Raw genomic sequence first — 20,337 nt, forward strand, 5'->3', positions numbered from 1 at the left:
TCATGTATTCCATCAAACCTTTGTAGATCAGTAAAATGAAATGTAAACATATATTACGTTTAAAGCCCCCTGCTCATTATTCATGAGAAATGAAGGCCTATTACTAAACTCAGACTTCGTTTCAGCCTCTCTGCTGGAAAGGCCAAACTGCATTAGACCTTATTAGGCTTATTTGGCTCAAAGTGCTTGACAGCTTCTTGGGCTTATTTGTGCTTGGACCCTCTCATCACCGCTTGCGGCTATATTTATTATTATTATTATTATTATTATTATTATTATTATTATTATTATTATTAGCTACTTGAATTAAGTGTTGAATATCATGTAAGCATTTACTGTGCATCACAGCTTAATGTATGTTACAGTTTGATAAGTGGCTAAAATTTTTCAAAACGTTTTAAAACCTTTGAAAATGGACAGTCCTAAAATGGAAGGTTTAAACAAAAGAAGCCCTCCAGAAGATGGTATAAATGTCACACTTACGAGAGCGGAGAATCAATTTCCTCAACAGAGGGCGCTGTTTTCATAATATTAACTGAAACAAAGGAATTTACTCACCAACTGTTGTCAGTTAAAGGGGAACTCCAGCATAAAACCAGTATTTAATATATTATTAGTTTATGTAATGTTTTGTAGCTTGTAGTTCAGCTTCATCAGTTTGACAGAACTCCTGATTTTGTATTCATTCCATATTTTTTTTGTTTGTTTTTTCTGTCTTCTCTTACTGTAATACCCAGCATGCACTATGCAAATACATCATACACCTTTGGAAATCTGCAGATAAAGAAAGCCTGACTTCCAGCAAACCCGATGATGTAGACGCTAACAGACACAAATCGGCTTCCAAGCAGTAATGTTACCTGTCTGCTGATTGAAGCTTTGTGTATATATACACTTGTGCTTTGTGTTTATTCATTGCATTACTGATTTAATATATTCACTGTTCTTATTTGAATAAACAGCTCCTGGACTGTTTGGTAATGCAAAAAACAGTCTACTCTCAGTTCTGGAAGCTTTTTGTATTCGTATCTTTTATTTAATGAAACTTTTGACATTAACATTCACTTTTACATCAGTATTGTTGCTAAAATAGGCTTCAGCACAAGTTTATCCTCTAAAAACGCCACATTCTACGTCTCATCTTGAGCACCCTTGCTTATGCCATGTCAGCCATCAAAAACACTGAGTCAATGGGCAATAAGCAATGTTTAAAATGCCTGTGACATTTACAGAGCTTTAAGAACTGAAAGCATTTGAAGCACAAACAAGTTTTTTTTTTCAATTTCTACTGGTCATGTTCACTAAAATTCAGTTAAACTTTTCTCACAGAGTCCAACTACAGGATGATCACAGGGATAATCAGCCCAGGTTGATAAACGTTCAGATCCAGCACCTTTATAGCCAGTTATAGCACAGTCCTCATTTCCATAATCATTGGGTTCCCCTGTCCACCAGAACCTGAAACACAGAGAATCAGATTGTCTTCACTATTACACCTCTAGAACTTTTTAGAGAGTGAATAACTGCATCATGAACTGAGTTCACTTCGTTGGTCACTTACGACTGCGTCAGTGCTGAGCCGTTCACCCATTTCCAGTCCCCTTCTTTCTCCGCGTCCGTCAGACCAATCCAAGCTTCAGAGCTGCCAAATACTTTACTGATGAACTCCTGACATGGTACATATGGCACAATGTGAATATATACAGCTGAAGAACTGTGTCTCTCTCTCTCTCTCTCTCTCTCTCTCTCTCTCTCTCTCTAACTCTCTCTCTCTCTCTCTCTCTCTCTATCTCTCTCTCTCTCTCACCTGTTCTTCTCTGCTGTTTATGAGCAGCAGGTCTGCTCCTTTACTGGTGCAGTCCTTCCTGCTTTCACTCCAGCTCTTCGTCACAGTAGTGATGCAGTAGATACTGTCGCTGAAATACTTCCACTCTGCTCAAGCAACAATTAAAAGTAAACATACATGATAATTACTACACAGAAGTAATGATTATCGACTAATTATTAATTAAAAATTACTGTGTTTTTCTATATTTCTGCATACATTTGACCTAAAACTTCATCGGATTTTTATGAAGTCTTAATAGTAGAGAAAAGACAACTCAATTAAACAAATGAGACAAAAATATTGGACTTATTTGTTTATCGAGAAAAATATTACACATCTGTGAAAGGCAAAAGTATGTGAACCTTGGCTCTGAGTATCTGACCCCCTTGTGGAGTAATAACTGCAACTAAACATTTCTGGTAACTGTTGTGGTGTCTGCTGTTGTGTTGTTGTCTACTGCTGACTGTCTGCTTGTATGTAACTACTTACTGAGGTAATCAAATGACGTATTGCTTCATCGATGGAGTTAAAGTATAAGTTATATTTTAAACTAAGCATCAACCAGGAATAGCTCATAAAACATATGGGGGTTCATGTTAGTCAGACTGGGGCTGCAGCTGAGCTCAAAAATACATTATATTTAAATAATAAATGATCAGAGATAGACAGGCTTTTATTTCCTGCTTGAATGTTACATCCTTATTCTATCACCTCATAAGAGCAAGGATCTAAATAACAGGGTCATTGTCAGGTCAGCTTTAGGGCCTGGTGATGACCCTGGAGCCTAGACCAGAGGTCTCTGGGCAGAAGACAGGAAACACCCTGGACAGGTCACCAGTCCATCACTGGGCAAGTCTTAATAGTAGAGAAGATTCATAAAGTTCATGCTCTGTAAACAAGAGCTATTCATAAAGTCAATGTGGCAGTGATCAGCGCATCAGTGTCTTTTTATCCCTGCTGTTTTTTCACCCTCACGTCCTAGACAGGTGCCAATCAGAATCCACATACAAATGAGTTTACACATATTCAAATGTTACACAAAGTGAAGCTCAGGTTGGCTGGCAAAACTGGCAAAAAAGCAGCATCTAGACTGAAACACTTCAAGTGGCTTACAAGTTAGTGATGGGGAAACTAAGGTCTTTAGATCACAGGACACAGTGGAGCAGATTGATAGGCATCTATACACTGAGTAGATGCAATTGGAATTTTCTCCACAACAGCACGCTTAAGGTTGTGTGGCAGGGAGAAGTTTTATTTTTGAAATCAAGAATAAAATGTTCTCCTGTTCTCCTGTGAACATGAACTCTCTATTTAATAATTTTATCACATGTTAACAATATTTGCCCCATGTCTGGGCTGATCTTCCACATTTGGATTACGGAGAAAATTAGAACTTTCTAAACTTTCTAGAACTCACGAAACTTTCACCAAACTAAATTAAGAAATGTGAACTTTAGCTTATGGAAAAAGTAAATAATTACATTAATAAATGGAAGTGACAGTTAAATGAATATTCACTTACTCGGTTCTAAAAGCCTCTGTTGCCATTTATCTCTCTCCTTCTGTAACTGGTCTCTCTCCATAGTCAGGTTGTTGTAACTGGTCTGTAACTGGTCTCTCTCTATAGTCAGGTTGTTGTAACTGGTCAGTAACTGGTCTCTCTCCATAGTCAGGTTGGTGTAACTGGTCTGTATCTGGTCTCTCTCTTTCGTCAAGTTGGTGTAATTGTTCTGTAACTGGTCTCTCTGTATAGTCAGGTCGGTGTAGCTGGTCTGTAGCTGGTCTCTCTCTGCAGTCAGGTTGATGAACTTGAACCACAGCACTGTGATGGCAGCCAGCAGGAGAACACACAGCAGCACCAAACACACTGCAGTCAGTCTGGAGCATCTGCGCTCTTCTGTGCCTCCTGTACGTGAGAAGTGGATACAGACAGATGCTACTGCAGAATATATACAAATATACATACACATATACACATATTTTGGAACCTCCTGTTATTTCATCTAGTTTTCCTTCCCCTTCTTTATGCAAGTGGACAGTCTTATCTCTTGTATTCTAACCAGGCAACAGTTGCTATGAAACCACCTTTGTGGGCAGTGTATGAATTTCCTGTTAAACCATAAGAGGATCATGTTTTGTAAGGGGTTCATCAGACCCCAGCAGTGCGCCTATTTTCCTCTTAAAGAGCTCTGGTTATCTTGTAATTTCCTAAAGATACCTGTGTGGGGAGTTTGTAGTTTCCTCTTTGTGCTGGACTCAAAGCTTCTTGCAGCATCAGCACTCTCATAGATATCCACTGCCACTTCCACTCGACTGCTTCTGTTCAGGTCCTTTGTGCTGGCCACGTCTTCATACGGAGTCTCAGACATCTCTCTAATTTACAGATGACAGATATAGAGCAGCCAAAAGCATATTCAAGATAATTAAATGACCCAAACTGAATTAAAAGTAGCTAAAAAAAAAACAAATATCTACAGAAATAAACAAATAAGCAGTAAAATAAAGCCTTTCCTGAAGGCCAGATGTACATCAAGGCACAGTGTGTTATTACAGTATCAGCTCAGACATTGTATTACATTTTTGGCCAAACTGTGACATTATTGGGTTCTCCAGGTGCTGTCCACAGCAGAACAGAATACAGAATAGAGCACAAAGTGGATTTAAGATCTAGATATGAAGGTATGAATGGCTAAAATGGGACAGCAGGTGAGTATTTGCAAAAGTACACTGAAAAGTATCCATCCATCAAAACTTTGCCGATATACCTGTAACTGAATAAGTGTAACTAGTTACTACTTACCTCAAAGTCCTACAAAATCAGTGAACACTTTGTCTCTGTCTGCCTGTGAGAACCACAGTCCACCTCTTACCTGTGTTATCTAAGACAGCAGTTTAACCATCACTGTGCTGGCCACACAGTAAGTCACCAAGTATAGCCTGTTTGTGGTTAACACTGAATTTATTACAATTTGATTATATATTTTCTTTATATAGCCTGTTTTAAATTAGATATTGACTCCAAAGATATTGACTCTGGACGCATTGTGAACAAATTACCATGTGATCACTCAAACCGCATTTGGAGGTGGTCAGAGATGGATCTTGACCACATTCACCACAAGCACAAACAGAGAGCATTTCCACTGTCCGTATACGACTACGTGAGTGGAAACGTCTGCCGAACACAGACTAGCAGGTTAGAGGAGAAACAAGGAAACTGAGTATATAACTAAAGGACAACTGCCCAATCTTATCCATAAAGAGCTGGTGTGACTGCAGATTTTCATAAGAACTAAACAAGAACTCAGCTCAGTTGGTTAAAGACTGAGAGACTGTGACTCTAAACTTGTGACTCTAAACCAGAGGAAATCCTTGGTGTAAAAAGTGTAACAGAGTGAGAGTAGGGAGGCCAGAGGCTGTGAGCAGATGAATGGGAGTAAAAGGAGAAATACCCAAGGACCTTCAACAAGCTGCCGTTTCGTGGACGTAGATATAACAATACAACAAACTATATGACAAATTGACTGTCCGATATTTTTTTATCTTCAACATTTTGTGTGACATGTCCACTTTTAAACAATCCACAATGTGTATAGTTTTTAGACTTAGATTTTGGAAGAGAAGCCCTTACATGGCCAAATGGAACTGGCATGACCAACAAAGGATTAAATGCTATGAAAAAAGTGCATAAAAATGAACTGGTACAAAAATGGTACGCTGGGTCTTGTTTCATAAACATCAGCCCATCATGAGGTACTGGTAGCTCAGATGTGCTTATTCATTATACATTTACAGCATTTTGCTGACGCCCTTATCCAGAGCGACTTACAATTTGATAATTTTACACAGGTAGGCCAAGGTGGTGTTAGGAGTCTTGCCCAAGGACTCTTATTGGTATAGTGTAGGTTGTTTGCCCTGGTGGGGGATTGAACCTCAGTCTACAGTGTAGAAAGCAAGTGTTAACCACTACACTAACCAACCACCTTCATGTCAAATTAGCTTTACTGAAAGCACTTTCTATTGTTTATACTGGAAAATGAGCTGAAGCAGGACAAAGTAGCACACATCGAATTAATTGAGAAGCCAGCAAACATCCAAACTGTTCATTTTATTTCACAATCCTCAGACAATCAAACGGTATGCGCATGTTACATAAAAGCTTATAGCACACAGTAACTAAAATGATCTTAAGTTATAGCAGCAGCAGGACTAAACAGCTGTACTTTGTAACCATCAGTATTTCAATATATTATAATAGCAGTGATCAGTCGTGATTTCTTCAAAACTAACTTTTGTAAAATGAGCATATGTTGCATTTTGAATGCTGCTATGTCAACCAGCATGAACATGCTGTGTAACCACAAAACCAGCATCAGACCAGCATGGAATGCATCATAAACAGCGTGTTTTAGTATAATGAACATGAAAAGGTTCATTATAAGCTCCTACACAGAGTCCAAAAATCACATTTAGGGATATACAGAGAAAGCCTGTGTTTTCAATAGAAAAAACATCAACTTTGCACTATAGTGACATATTTGAGAGAAATATCAATCTATATAACCGCAATAAGCCACTCAAAAGGAGTTAACCTTTTAAAAACGCGTATAAACTGCATGGTGCAAGCATGCAAGCAGAAAGGAGGAAGCAGTTGAATCTGTACTTCCACACTGCAGGAATAAAACAACAAGAGGAAGTGCCGAGACACCTGAGTGCTCACATTTGGCCAGCAACACTGTAGATAGAGAAGCCATCCTTCCCAGCTGCAGACCAAGAGCTAGATTTACAAAACTGTATTAAGGAAGGAAAATCATATTGCCGTGAATTTGATGAAGGAAATTAAAACTTTTGCTTTACTAAAACAGCGTTCGTATTTCCTAACACTGCAGCTTCTGGTAAAAATGTCAGTTATAGTTAGTGTTTATGGTCTGTAACTGGTCTCTCTCCATAGTCAGGTTAATGTTTATGGTCTGTAACTGGTCTCTCTCCATAGTCAGGTTAGAGTAACTGGTCTGTAACTGGTCTCTCTCCATAGTCAGGTTAGTGTTTATGGTCTGTAACTGGTCTCTCTCCATAGTTAGGTTGGTGTATCTGGTCTTTATCCTCTCTCTGTCTGTAGTCAAGTGGTTGAACTTGATAAACAGCACTGTGATTGCAGCCAACATTATAACAAACAGCAGCCCCAGACACACTGCAGCCACTTTGTAATATCTGATATCTACAGCGTCTTCCCATAGAGAAGAGCAGACACACATATATGTTTGCTTTAGTCTAATTTTTAATACCCATAACAGACATTTTGGCCTTACAGTGTTTCATCATGATTCTTTCATTTCCTACATCATTTTGACTAACGCAGACTGAGGTAGCTGATGTAATGGTGACTTTTTAAATCACCAATTAATCCATGTCAATAGCTTTTTATATTTAATTTATTTGGTTCTGTTATTAATGTTTTTACTTAATTCTTTACTGAAGGCCAGCGTTTTAACCATGGTCATTAATATGTATTTTTCCTTTGCAGCTATAATGGCCTCCATTCTTCTGAGAAGGGTTTCCACAAGATTGTGGAGTGTGTCTGTGGGAATTTGAGCCCATTAGTGTAAAGAGTATTTGTGAGGTCAGACACTGATGGTGGATGAGAAGGCCTGGCTCACAATATCTGTTTTAGTTCATCCCAAAGGTGTTCAGTGGGTAAAGGTCAGGGCTCTGTGCTGCCCACTTAAGTTTCTTCACAACAAACTCGTCAAACCATGTCTTTATGGAGCTCACTTTGTGCACTGGGTCACAATCATGCTGGAAATGGAACAGGAAAGAGGCACATAGTTATCTAGAACATCTTTCTATGTTGTAGCATTAATTTTACCCTTCACAGTAACTAAGTAGCCCAAACTCTGAGCAACAGTCAATGACTATTATCCCTCCTCAACCAAACTTTATTGTTGGCAACCTGCAGTCTGGTAGACAGGGTTCTTCTGGCATCTGCTAAACTCAGGTACACCAGATTGCCATAGTGAAGCATGATTCATTCATTCAGAGGACACATTTCCAGTGCTTCAGAGTTGAGTCTCCAGCTGACACTAGCCTTGCAAAAAAGTATACTTTAAGTTCGTTTTATAAGGTAAACTTAAGTAAAGTTTATTTCCCATGTATACTAATATCAATTTACTGGTAGTATACTTGTATATTTGCATATATTTCAACATTTTTTTGGTAATAAAACTTTTATTTTATAAAAGTATACTTTTAAGTATTCTTTAAGTATAAGAGTAAAACACTGAGTACACAACTAGTTTACATCTAAGTTTTATTTTGTCTTGCAACTATACTGTGAACTACACTAAAAGTGAACTTGTAAGTATATGGTTTGTTTACTAGTTATATGTCGGACATTTTAATTTATGAAAGTACGCATTTAAGTGTACTTTCAGTTAAGTACTTTAATAGTTTTCATATTGCAATTATACTTGCAATTTTTTTTTTTATTGAACTTTTCTTTTACGTCTTTTCTTAGGTGCCTTGCTATCTCTTTGCTGCTGTAGCACTGAATTTCTCTGTTGGGGGATTAAAAAAGGATTATCTTATCTTACTTTATCATAATGTAATATTCATTACACTTTAAAGTATTCTACTAGGTTTCTAATTAGGTATTATTTTTTATACTTGAAATACACCTTTAACAGTGCATTAAGTAGACTTGAATTTAACTAGTATGAACACTACCAGTTGACTACACAGCTATATAATCACAAAACATACTCAGCATTAAGAAGATACTTGTTTTCTTTATAAATCAAATTTTTTAACAAATAATGTATTAGTTGCCAACATACAAGAAAACAACTCATATTGATATTCCAGATCAAAACAAAACACATACAGTCTTCAGGGAAGTTCGAGTTTGAATTTGTGGCAGGCAGCCTGTTCAAAATCAGTCCCTCGCTACCCACAGACAGGTTATACTTCTCTAAAATTTACATAAAATATTAGTTCCACAAATGTACTACCTACTATAGTAAGCTATTCCACCCTAGACTACAACCCAATATACTTAAACATTATGTATACGGTAAGAATGGCTCAATCAAAAGATTAATAGCTAAATATACTTAGGCTTTTCTGTTTAGTTGTCAGTATAAGCCAAATATATTTAAGGTGTTGTGTAGCCTATGAACGTTGCCCCTCAGTGAAGTGGTTTTACTAGTACGAGTTCTATAACCTGTTTTTATGATAGATTTCTCTAATGAAGTCCTATTATTTTACAGACATTTTTGTCATTCTTAGTTTAATGTATCAGTTGTTATTACCAATACAGAGCCTCTTTAACATAACAAATGTAACACCATGGTCACTTCACTTTTCACCCCTTCTCTTCTCACATAGTAGCTAATGCTTTCAATCAAACCCATGAAAAATACAGGTGAAAACAAACTCGATTCCTTTTTTTCTGCAACTTGCATCCTCAATAATTTTAGAACATATATACATTTTTATTCTTTCTTTTTCCTCGGCACATGTAACTCCACTTCACAAAGGAGAATCAGCATTTAATAATATAGACCAATCTCAAAATGTTACTTATCAACTCTGAATGATCAACTCATTTTTTCTGCGTTAATTACTTTTGGAGAAAAACATAGCACCATATCTGCTACCACACTTGTTTTAAATGATATTCTTACTGCCATAAAAGAAACATTGTTGAACATTGTTCTCTCCAACAATTTTAAATAATATACTAAATATACTATTAGACAAATTCAGAAGTATGTGTGTGGCCCTGGAGCAAGAAAAATCAGACCTGTTACCAGAAATTAAAGGTGTTCCTCAGGACTAAATCCTCGGACCAGTTTTATTCAACATCTATATTAATTACATCAACACTTCCATTGTGAACAGCACAATGCATGTGTATGCAGACGACACTGTTTTCTCTAGCTGTGCATTGAGAAACACACTTGTCACATCTGTGCTTACTGTAAATGACAGAAATGGCCAAACTCATTTCAGTGACTGGATCACCATAAAGAGTCTGAATTTGATCACAATCTACTGATATTTGATGCAAATGTATTGTTTGTTTCAATCTTCTTGAGGATAAACAGTCAGGCGCTTATAATAATTCAAAATATATACACATAATTATTTTAAATAAGTGTGAAGAGGGAATTATCCAATCTTACCCGTGTGCTGATTTTGTAGGTTGCTCGTTGTGTTGGTGTCCTGCACCTTTATGTTGGTCGTTAATAGCATCTGCACTCTCATAGATATCCACCTCCATCTCAACAAGCTCTCCTCTATCCAGTTTATCAATGTGATTTGCATCATTAGGAACACTCTGAGACATCTCTAATCTATAATACAAGACTCAATAAAACGCTGAATAAGTGTCTGCCTGTTTGTGGCTACCACACCACTTTGGGTGGACTTAGGATAGCATGGTTTATCTATTGTGGTCAAATAAGGAAGTCATTATTGTGCTGCTGTCAAATAAAGAAGTCAAGAGTGTTTCACCTTTTTTGCCAATACAACAGGAATTTTATCCTAACTGAATAGATGCTCAGTTGTAATGATGCGTGAAGTTCCCATTTAGTCTAAGCCTATGGATGTGAATAACTTTAAATGCATGTAATGTTAATGATAGGGTCTCTAACAGTATGATTAGTGCAAGACACATGGGTTGCTCCTGTAAAACCAGCTCCAGCGGCAATTTTAGGAGTGTATACATGGGGTAGTCATTGGGCGGCCACAGCAACTTTAGGGGGTACAAAATCAATAAACCTAAAATTACATGTAATTATTAAAAAATGGCCCAGAAAACAAAATAAAGTCCTATTGCAACTGTTTCAAATACATCTCAAGTGTCATAATTGCTGTCATTGCAGCTAACCTTTAGCCTGACAGCAGAAAATTAGCCTTGTAAAGAGTAAATGTCTTTACTCACAACTAAAAACTTTTAGTAGTATATAATATTGTGCTGAAAAATGGCCAGGTGATATTCTTAAAAGGTTGTTCAATATAGTGAGAGAAACCACTGGGACTTCAACTGGTTACTCTCACCAATGGCTACTCTCATTGACTCACCAACTGCAAAGATGAGGTACAGTTGAACTTCGACAACCTCATTTACTACTGAAGTGCATTTTCCACTGTAATGAACTTATTTTTAATTCTTGAACTCATAGAGACTTTTGGGCAAAGTTAAACCTTTGGCTTAAGATACAAAGAGCAATCCACAGGCACCAGGATGTCTGCTGAATATTTGAATATGTCCCCCACAGAGATCTAAGGACACTGCCCCAACCCCCTCAGATGGGGGGGACTTACCTCAGAACCATCTTCGCTCGCAACTGACCCAGTAGGTCTTGAGACATTTTGGACTTAACAGAAAGTAAATTCTGAACACACAAAAAGTTTTATAACTGGAAATTTTCACAACACACACACACACACACACACACACACACACACACACACACACACACACACACACACACACCTACTCCTCTTCCTACAGAGGAAGGCATCTGGTGGCTCAAGCATCAAGATGAAATACCCTGAGACTACAATGCAAATGCCCCCTTTTAGGCAAATAGTACGTTTCTCAGCAGTCGTAAAAAATTATTAGGTCTTTCCAGAGAGTAAATTTTAAGAAGATCAGTATCTGAAGGAGTAAATCAGATTGTCAAATGTGTTTGGATATTGCTTGAATATCCACTTTAGAGCATTAATACTTAGCATCACCTGAGTTCAGTTCAGTGGTCTCATACCCAGTGGTCAGTGCTGAGCCATCTACCCATCTCCATGTTCCCTCAATGTCAGTGTCAGTCAGACAATTCCAGCCTTTGCCCATACATTTAACAATGAATTCCTGTCATTGTTCAGCCAAATTATGAAAGTACAAAATGTAATGAAATTATATTAATACAGTACTGATCTGTGTGTCCATACTTTTTACAGTCTGGCAGTAATGATTATAGGTTGAATGGTATTCTGCAATTTAGCTCCCTCAGTAATAGTATTTTCATTCAAAGTGACCAGATGATAATGATGTTTCAGGCAAGGCAATATGTGATTTCACCAGTTCTCTGCCTCAAAATATTTGATTGGGTTCAGACAATGCTTAGTTTCTCACCGATTCTTCTCTGCTGTTTATGATTGCCAGGTCTGCTCCTCTCTCTCTCTCTCTGCAGAACTGTCTGCTCTCACTCCAGCTCTTACTCTCAGTTGAAATGTAATACATACTGAAGCAGAAATACCTCCATCCATCTTAATGAAAGGAAATCAATCACTAAGTCATGACACTCACCATAGTCAATGCAACAGGAAATTACTCTTGGTACTAAATATGTGAAAACACCCAAATCAGAAAAGTTCTTTGAAAGATCTTTTTCTCCACCAAACTTGAACCACAGCAGGCCAATGGCAGCCAGCAGGAGAACAGAGAGCAGCCCCAGAAACACTGCAGCAACTGTTGGAACATCTGCCTCCTGTGTTGTTGAAATGTATTTATGAGAATAAATCAGGTGGGAGGGGAATGAAGAAAAGAAAGGTTGCACCAAGTGAAACTTGAACTCACAATAAACTGTAAAGATAAGATAAGAGAAGATGCCTTTATTGTCATTGCACAGTGTACAACGAAATTGAGCAGCAATCCAATGACACTTTACACACAAAATAATTAAACATACGGCTAAAATATATAAAGTGCAGATACAAATAAGGCCAGATGAAAGAAATACCATAGCAACTTCTTCAAACAAAGAAAACTGAGAAGGAACCCAGAGTTTAACAAAAAAAACTCAAGACCCAAGCAAATACCATTTAACAGCTTATCAGAGAGACATGCACATGTTAGCATAAACTCAAGACTGAGCAATGAGCTCTGGGAGAGCTTTTCTTAAGTAGAGCATGGACAGCTGCACCTGATCAGCCTCAATCAGCTCATCCCCGTTCTCTGACTCCTCCTAATGGTTGAAGGTGGCCTAGCAGAAGGCCAGGATGTTATATTATATAATACACTAATCAACCATAACATTATGATCCTTGTTTTTATGCTCATTGTCCATTTTATCAGCACCACTTACTATATAGGTGCACTGTGTAGTTCTACAATTACAGAGTGTAGTCCAACTGTTTCTCTGCATAGTTTGTTACCCCCTGTTACCCTATTGTTCAGTGGTCAGGACCCCCATGGACCTTCACAGAGCAGGTACTATTTGGGTGGTGGATCATTCTCAGCACTGCAGTAACATTGACGTGGTGGTGGTGTGTTAATGTGTGCTGGTATGAGTGGATCAGTCACAGTGGTGCTGCTGGTGTTGTGTATTATATAATTATAGTATGCATTTCTGTACTGTTATATTGCATATAAATACACAAGAAAACCCACTTAAAGGGTTAGGGCCCACTGAAGGGCCTAAAGTTTTTTTTTTACACACTTCAACATTCAAAGAATACCTCAACTAGTTTGCATTTTGAAGTCCCTGTAGTTACTGAATAATAAGCCTTAGTATGTAAAAAGGATTTTAAAAAAATAATTGCTTAATAGTAGCAGAGTACAATTACACTTTTACTTGAATCAAGTTGGTTTATCTTAAAATAGTCAGGCCTAAACCCATATTTAATTCAAAACTAGTCTTTTACATTTACAGCATTCAGCAGACGCTCTTATCCAGAGCGACTTACAAGAAGTGCTTTGTCTATCTAGAGAAAGTATCTTTGCTAGCTACCAATAGCTTAGAGAAAAGACAGTCCTGAGCTCAGATACTGCTAGAGACAAAATGTCACTGCGGACACCGAGAGAAAAAGGAACAGAGTTGAACACAGAACTCTGTGCCATTCAATTTAATACAATAACAATACAATACAATACAATACAATAAAATATAAGTGCAGCTTATAATTCAGTGCTCACTTAAGTTCTGGTTAAAAAGATGAGTCTTCAGTCTGCGTTTGAAGACAGCAAGAGACTCTGCTGTTCGGACAGCCAGTGGGAGTTCATTCCACCACCTGGGTGCCAGTACAGAGAACATTCTCGACGCTTGTCTTCCATGCGCCTTGAAGGATGGCGGGTCAAGCTGAGCTGTACTCGAAGCTCGAAGGGCTCATGGTACAGTTCGAGATTTCACCATTGCCATCAAGTAGGTAGGGGCTGGTCCATTTTTGGCTTTGTATGTAAGCATTAGGGTTTTAAATCTGATGCATGCAGCTACAGGAAGCCAGTGAAGGGAGCGCAGCATTGGGGTGACGTGGCTGAACTTGGGGTCGTTGGAGTCGTGCTGTCGCATTCTGGATGAGTTGCAGAGGCTCGATGGCCTGCATGGGAAGACCAGCCAAGAGTGAGTTGCAGTAGTCAAGCCTTAAGACAAGAGACTACACTAGCACCTGGGTGGCCTCTTGGGTGAGGAAGGGTCGGATCCTTCGGATGTTGTACAGGAGAAACCTGCATGACCGAGTCAGGTTCACGATGTGAGTTGAGAACGATAACTGGCCATCCAGACTCACACCAAGACTTCTTGCCTCTACAGATGGAACAAGTAGGGAGTTCTCGAATGAGATGACAAGATCATGATGAGGACCTGTAGTTCTGTAGCCATCCATGAAGAGATGTCAGACAGACATGCCGAGATGCGACTGGAAACCTGTGTGTCAGACGGTGAGAAAGAAAACATTAGTTGAGTGTCATCAGCATAACAGTGATAAGAGAAGCCATGAGAAGATATTACATCACCAAGAGAGCTAGTGTAAAGAGAAAAGAGAAGAGGTCCCCAGACTGAGCCTGCATGGAGAGGATGTGAAACCTCTCCATGTTACCTGATAAGAGCGATCCTCCAGATAGGACTTGAACCACTTCCACGCATAGCCAGTGATTCCAAGGTTGGTGAGGATGTCCAAAAGGATCGTATGGTTGGCGGTGTCAAAAGCTGCTGAGAGATCAAGAAGGATCAGGACAGATGACAATTTGGCTGATCTTGCAGATTGGAGGTTCTCGGTCACTGCAATGAAGGCAGTTTCTGTAGAGTGTGCTGGTTTGAAGCCAGACTGGTTGGGGTCCTGGAGCTGGTTCTGTGTGAGAAAGAGAGAAAGTTGATTATAGACTGTACATTCAAGAATTTTTGAAAGGAAAGAAAAAAGTGATACTGTCTTTCATCTCAGAGCAGGCAACCTAAAACAAGAAAACTGATTTTCACAAAACCACAAGTAGGACTGCAAATGAAATTTCAAACATTTACTGAAACTGAGCAGAGAGACAGAGACTGGAAGCAACCCAGAGAGAGATGACATTGGACCAATTATAGCTAATGTAGCTTGTTTTACCAGTAAATTAATAATTTCAAGATTTCCTGAATAATTGAGGCATAAAAAAATTCATGATCAATGTAAGAATATATTATTAAGTCAAAGACAGAAACTAGTAAATAACCTTTAAAGATTATTAATCTCGTATTTCCATATTCAAGATTTTAAATCTTGGCAAGTGCTAAACATTCCACAGTGTAGACACAGGAAAACTGAGCTATTTCAGGAAACTGGACAAACACAGGGAAGGAGAAAAGGCCAGGCCAAAGTCAGGAGATGAAACCAGGTACAGTCTGGAGCAGGAACTGAAGCTGGGCCATATTCAGACATAAAAGCTATATCGAGCACAAGCAAGCAAGAGCTTAGCTGGGGCTACCATGACATGTTATTTAAGCTAGTTCACTTAGAATATATTGTAAATACACTACTATATGTACTGATACCCTTAAGTACTAATCACTCTAGTTATACAGCAACAAAGCACAGATTTTAATATCACAAAAAATACATAAATACATAAAAACTATAAAACAGTGTACTTCTATGAAGCATAAATAACACAATTACTAATACACTTGAATATACAATTAAGAGTAACTAAACAACTTATATCTTTAAATTATATTTGCGTTGAAATACATCATCTATGACTACAAGTGCATTTGTGTTCTAAATTTTAACAACTTAATATAATTTCACTGCAATATATCACTGCTGAGATATATTTTTTTTTTCAGCTTTTGACATGATATGAAACACCATTCCATTTAAATTGTCTGCAAATTTCATGATGAAAGGACCAAAGGAAATTGGCAATAATAGCTTGGAAATAAGTCTGGTGACATTGACTTACAGTGAGAGTATTTTTTTTTTCCTTCTCCTGTAAATTTGCTGTGATAAGTCAAATGTACATTGCTTTAAAATACATGCATTTAAGTTGGTGAACATTAAATATATGCTTCTTGTTGTTATTATTATTATTATTATTATTATTATTAAACATATGTTCACAATTAAATATATAAAAGTATGCTTCAGTGTGTTAAGATATGCCTCAGGCTCCTTCCCCGTCAGTGAGGTAACATTCCAAGCTCCAAAAGCCAGTTTCAGCAACCGAGGATCAGAAAGCCAAGGCCCACGCCTTCGGACACTGCCCGATCCACAATGCACCGAACCCCTACTACTGCCCCTCCCATCGGTGGTGGGTCGATGGGAGGGGGGACTCATGTAGCTCCTTCGGGCTGGGCCCGGCCGGGCACCATGAGTGAATGCCCGGCCACCAGACGCTCGCTGGCGAGCCCCTCCCCCAGGTCTGGCTCCAGGGTGGGGCCCCGGAAACCCTGATCCAGGCAGGGTACACAAATCCTGTTTTCTTGTTGTCATAGGGGGTCATTATGAGTCAAAATTATCAAAAGTATTCCTTTATAGCATATTAAAGTATCATTTTAAAAATAATAATTTTCCAAAAATATAAAAAAGCATACCTCTCCATGGATCACCACCTTATCGTGGTGGAGAGGTTTGTGTGCTTGAAGGACCCTAGGAGCTATGTTGTCTGGAGCAAAAGCTCCTGGTAGGGTCTCCCATGGCAAACTGGTCCTAGGTGACAGGCCAGACAAAGTGTGATCCATAACCACCCCTATGAGGACAACAAAGCAGGACTCGTGTACCCTGCCCGGATCAGGGTTACCGGGGCCCCACCCTGGAGCCAGGCCTGGGGGAGGGGCTCGCCAGCGAGCGTCTGGTGGCCGGGCATTCACTCATGGTGCCCGGCCGGGCCCAGCCCGAAGGAGCTACATGAGTCCCCCCTCCCATCGACCCACCACCGATGGGAGGGGCAGTAGTAGGGGTGCGGTGCATTGTGGATCGGGCAGTGTCCGAAGGCGTGGGCCTTGGCGTTCTGATCCTCGGTTGCTGAAACTGGCTTTTGGAACTTGGAACGTTACCTCACTGGCGGGGAAGGAGCCTGAGTTGGTGCGCGAGGTCGAGAGATACCGGCTAGATATAGTCGGGCTCACCTCAACACACAGCTTGGGCTCTGGGTCCAATCTCCTTGAGAGGGGCTGGACTTTTTTCTTTTCTGGAGTTGCCCATGGTGAGAGGCGGCGGGCAGGTGTGGGCTTTCTCATAGCCCCTCGACTCGGCGCCTGTATGTTGGGGTTTTCCCCGGTGGACGAGAGGGTAGCTTCCCTACGCCTCCGGGTTGGGGAACGGGTCCTGACTGTTGTCTATGCTTATGCACCGAACAGCAGTTCAGAATACCCAGCCTTCATAGAGTCCTTGGAAGGGGTGCTTGAAAGTGCTCCTCCTGGAGACTCGATTGTCCTACTGGGGGACTTCAACGCTCACGTGGGCAACGACAGTAAGACCTGGAGGGGTGTGATTGGGAGGAATGGCCTCTCTGATCTGAACCCGAGTGGTGTTCAGTTTTTGGACTTCTGTGCAAACCACAGTTTGTCCATAACGAACACCATGTTTGAACACAAGGATGTCCATAAGTGCACATGGCACCAGGACACCCTAGGCCGCAGTTCAATGATTGACTTTGTAGTCGTGTCAGCGGACTTGCGGCCATGTGTACTGGACACTCGGGTAAAGAGAGGAGCTGAGCTGTCAACTGATCACCACCTGGTGGTGAGTTGGATCAGGTGGTGGGGGAAGATGCCAGTCAGACCAGGCAAACCCAAACGTATAGTGAGGGTTTGCTGGGAACGTCTGGCAGAAGAACCTGTCAGATTGATCTTCAACTCACACCTCCGTCAGAACTTTGACCAGATATCGGGGGAGGTGGGGGACATTGACTCAGAATGGGCCATGTTCCGCTCCTCCATTGTTGAAGCGGCTGACTGTAGCTGTGGTCGCAAGGTAGTTGGTGCCTGTCGGGGCGGTAATCTTCGAACCCGGTGGTGGACACCCCAGGTGAGAGATGCCGTCAAGCTGAAGAAGGAGTCCTACCGGACATGGTTGGCCTGTAGGACACCAGAGGCAGCTGGCAGGTATCGACAGGCCAAGCGATCTGCGGCTTCAGTCGTTGCCAAGGCAAAAACCCGGGTGTGGGAAGAGTTCGGTGAGGCCTTGGAAAGTGACTTTAAGTCAGCTCCGAAAAGATTCTAGCAAACCGTCAGGCGACTCAGAAGGGGAAAGCAGTGTGCCACTAGCACTGTATATAGTGGAGATGGTGTGCTGCTGACTTCGACTGAAGACGTCATTGGGCGGTGGAAGGAATACTTTGAGGACCTTCTCAATCCCACCAACATGTTCTCCAGTGAGGAGGCAGAGTCTGGGGACACGGGAATAGCCTTGTCCATTACTGAGGCCGAAGTCGCTAAGGTAGTTAAAAAGCTCCTTGGCGGCAGGGCTGCAGGGGTGGATGAGATCCGTCCCGAGTTCCTCAAGGCTCTGGATGTTGTGGGGCTGTCTTGGCTGACACGCCTTTTCAACATTGCATGGACATCTGGGGTGGTGCCACTTGATTGGCAGACTGGGGTGGTGGTGCCTCTTTTTAAAAAGGGGGACCGGAGGGTGTGTTCCAACTACAGGGGAATCACACTCCTCAGCCTCCCTGGTAAGGTCTATGCAAGGGTACTGGAGAAGAGAGTCCGGCTTATAGTCGAACCTCGGATTCAGGAGGAGCAGTGCGGGTTCCGCCCTGGTCGTGGAACACTGGACCAACTCTTTACCCTCTCCAGGATTCTCGAGGGTTCATGGGAGTTTGCCCAACCAGTCCACATGTGCTTTGTGGATTTGGAGAAGGCATTCGACTGTGTTCCCCGGGGTATTCTGTGGGAGGTGCTTCGGGAGTACGGGGTACATGGCTCTTTGCTACGAGCCATTCAGGCCCTGTACAAACAAAGCAGGAGCTTGGTTCGCATGGCCGGCAGTAAGTCAGACTTTTTCCCAGTGAGAGTTGGACTCCGTCAGGGCTGCCCTTTGTCACCGATTCTATTCATAATTTTTATGGATAGAATTTCTAGGCGCAGTCAGGGGATGGAGGGTGTCCGGTTTGGTGACCTCAGGGTCACATCGCTGCTGTTTGCAGATGATGTGGTCCTATTGGGGACATCAGGCCGAGAACTTCAGCTTTCACTGGATCGGTTTGCAGCCGAGTGTGAAGCGGCCGGGATGAGGATCAGTACCTCCAAATCCGAGGCCATGGTTCTCACGCGGGAAAGGGTGGAGAGCCCTCTCTGGGTCGGGGATGAGCTCTTGCCTCAAGTGGAGGAGTTTAAGTATCTTGGGGTCTTGTTTACGAGTGATGGTACAAGGGAGCGGGAGATTGACAGGCGGATTGGTGCTGGGTCAGCAGTGATGCGGGCTCTTTACCCGTCTGTTGTGGTAAAGAAAGAGCTGAGCCATAAGGCAAGGCTCTCGATTTACTGGTCGATCTATGTTCCCACCCTCACCTATGGTCATGAGCTTTGGGTAATGACCGAAAGAACGAGATCGCGAATACAAGCGGCTGAAATGAGTTTCCTCCGCAGGGTGGCTGGACTCTCCCTTAGAGATAGGGTGAGAAGTTCGGTCATCCGGGAGGGACTCGGAGTAGAGCCGCTGCTTCTTCACGTCGAGAGGAGCCAGTTGAGGTGGTTCGGGCATCTTGTTAGGATGCCTCCTGGACGCCTCCCTTGGGAGGTGTCACAGGCAAGTCCACCGGGGAGGAGACCCCGGGGAAGACCCAGGACACGCTGGCGTGAATATATCGCCCAGCTGGCCTGGGAGCGCCTCGGAATCCCTCCCAGGGAGCTAGTGGAAGTGGCTGGGGAAAGCGAGGTCTGGGCTTCATTGCTCAGGATGCTGCCCCCGCGACCCGAACCCCGGAGAAGCGGAAGATGATGGATGGATGGATGGATGGATAAAAAAGCATATTTCCATAAAATGCATGGAGTTAAGACATGTACTTTGAGTATTTTCTATATACTTCAAAAATACCACTGATGTACTTAAGGGTGCTTCTTTTTGCTGCAATTAATCCCAATTTACAGGATCACCTTACTGTCCATTTTTTTCAGGGTCTTGTGCTTTGTGTGCATTAGCATGTATGTATTTACCTCTTCTTGATGAGCCTTGGTTGGTTTCCCAGTTGTTGGAAAAATTCTTCTTTCTTTGCATACGTTCACTTCTGTGGAACTGTTCTGGATTAACATATCCAGCCTCATTCATCTCAATTCTCAATTTCTTTCATTGTTCACAGCACATTTGCCTAATCA

General features: G+C 41.2%; 1 protein-coding gene across 1 annotated transcript; it reads right to left on the bottom strand.

The window, feature by feature from the left end:
- Window positions 1-1,030: 1,030 nt before the first annotated feature.
- On the bottom strand, window positions 1,031-10,243 carry LOC108438115 (C-type lectin domain family 4 member K-like). The gene is made up of 6 exons (XM_017715692.2): window positions 10,012-10,243; window positions 4,047-4,201; window positions 3,351-3,734; window positions 1,808-1,932; window positions 1,562-1,668; window positions 1,031-1,458 (listed from the first exon to the last, which is right to left on the bottom strand). The coding sequence occupies exons 1-6, from the start codon at window positions 10,173-10,175 to the stop codon at window positions 1,302-1,304; spliced, it is 1,092 nt and encodes a 363-aa protein (XP_017571181.2). The 5' UTR covers window positions 10,176-10,243; the 3' UTR covers window positions 1,031-1,301.
- Window positions 10,244-20,337: the final 10,094 nt, after the last annotated feature.

The sequence above is a fragment of the Pygocentrus nattereri genome, chromosome 22, assembly GCF_015220715.1.
Source record: "Pygocentrus nattereri isolate fPygNat1 chromosome 22, fPygNat1.pri, whole genome shotgun sequence".
NCBI classification, from domain to species: Eukaryota; Metazoa; Chordata; class Actinopteri; order Characiformes; family Serrasalmidae; genus Pygocentrus; species Pygocentrus nattereri.

Excerpts from the sequence above, each read along its gene's own strand:
- LOC108438115 (XM_017715692.2), bottom strand. The coding sequence starts at position 10,175 with ATGTCTCAGAGTGTTCCTAATGATGCAAATCACATTGATAAACTGGAT. Across the intron at positions 3,735-4,046 it reads ACTACAAACTCCCCACACAG|GAGGCACAGAAGAGCGCAGA; the intron begins GTATCTTTAGGA and ends TCTCACGTACAG. Across the intron at positions 1,933-3,350 it reads ACAGAGGCTTTTAGAACCGA|AGTGGAAGTATTTCAGCGAC; the intron begins GTAAGTGAATAT and ends TTGCTTGAGCAG.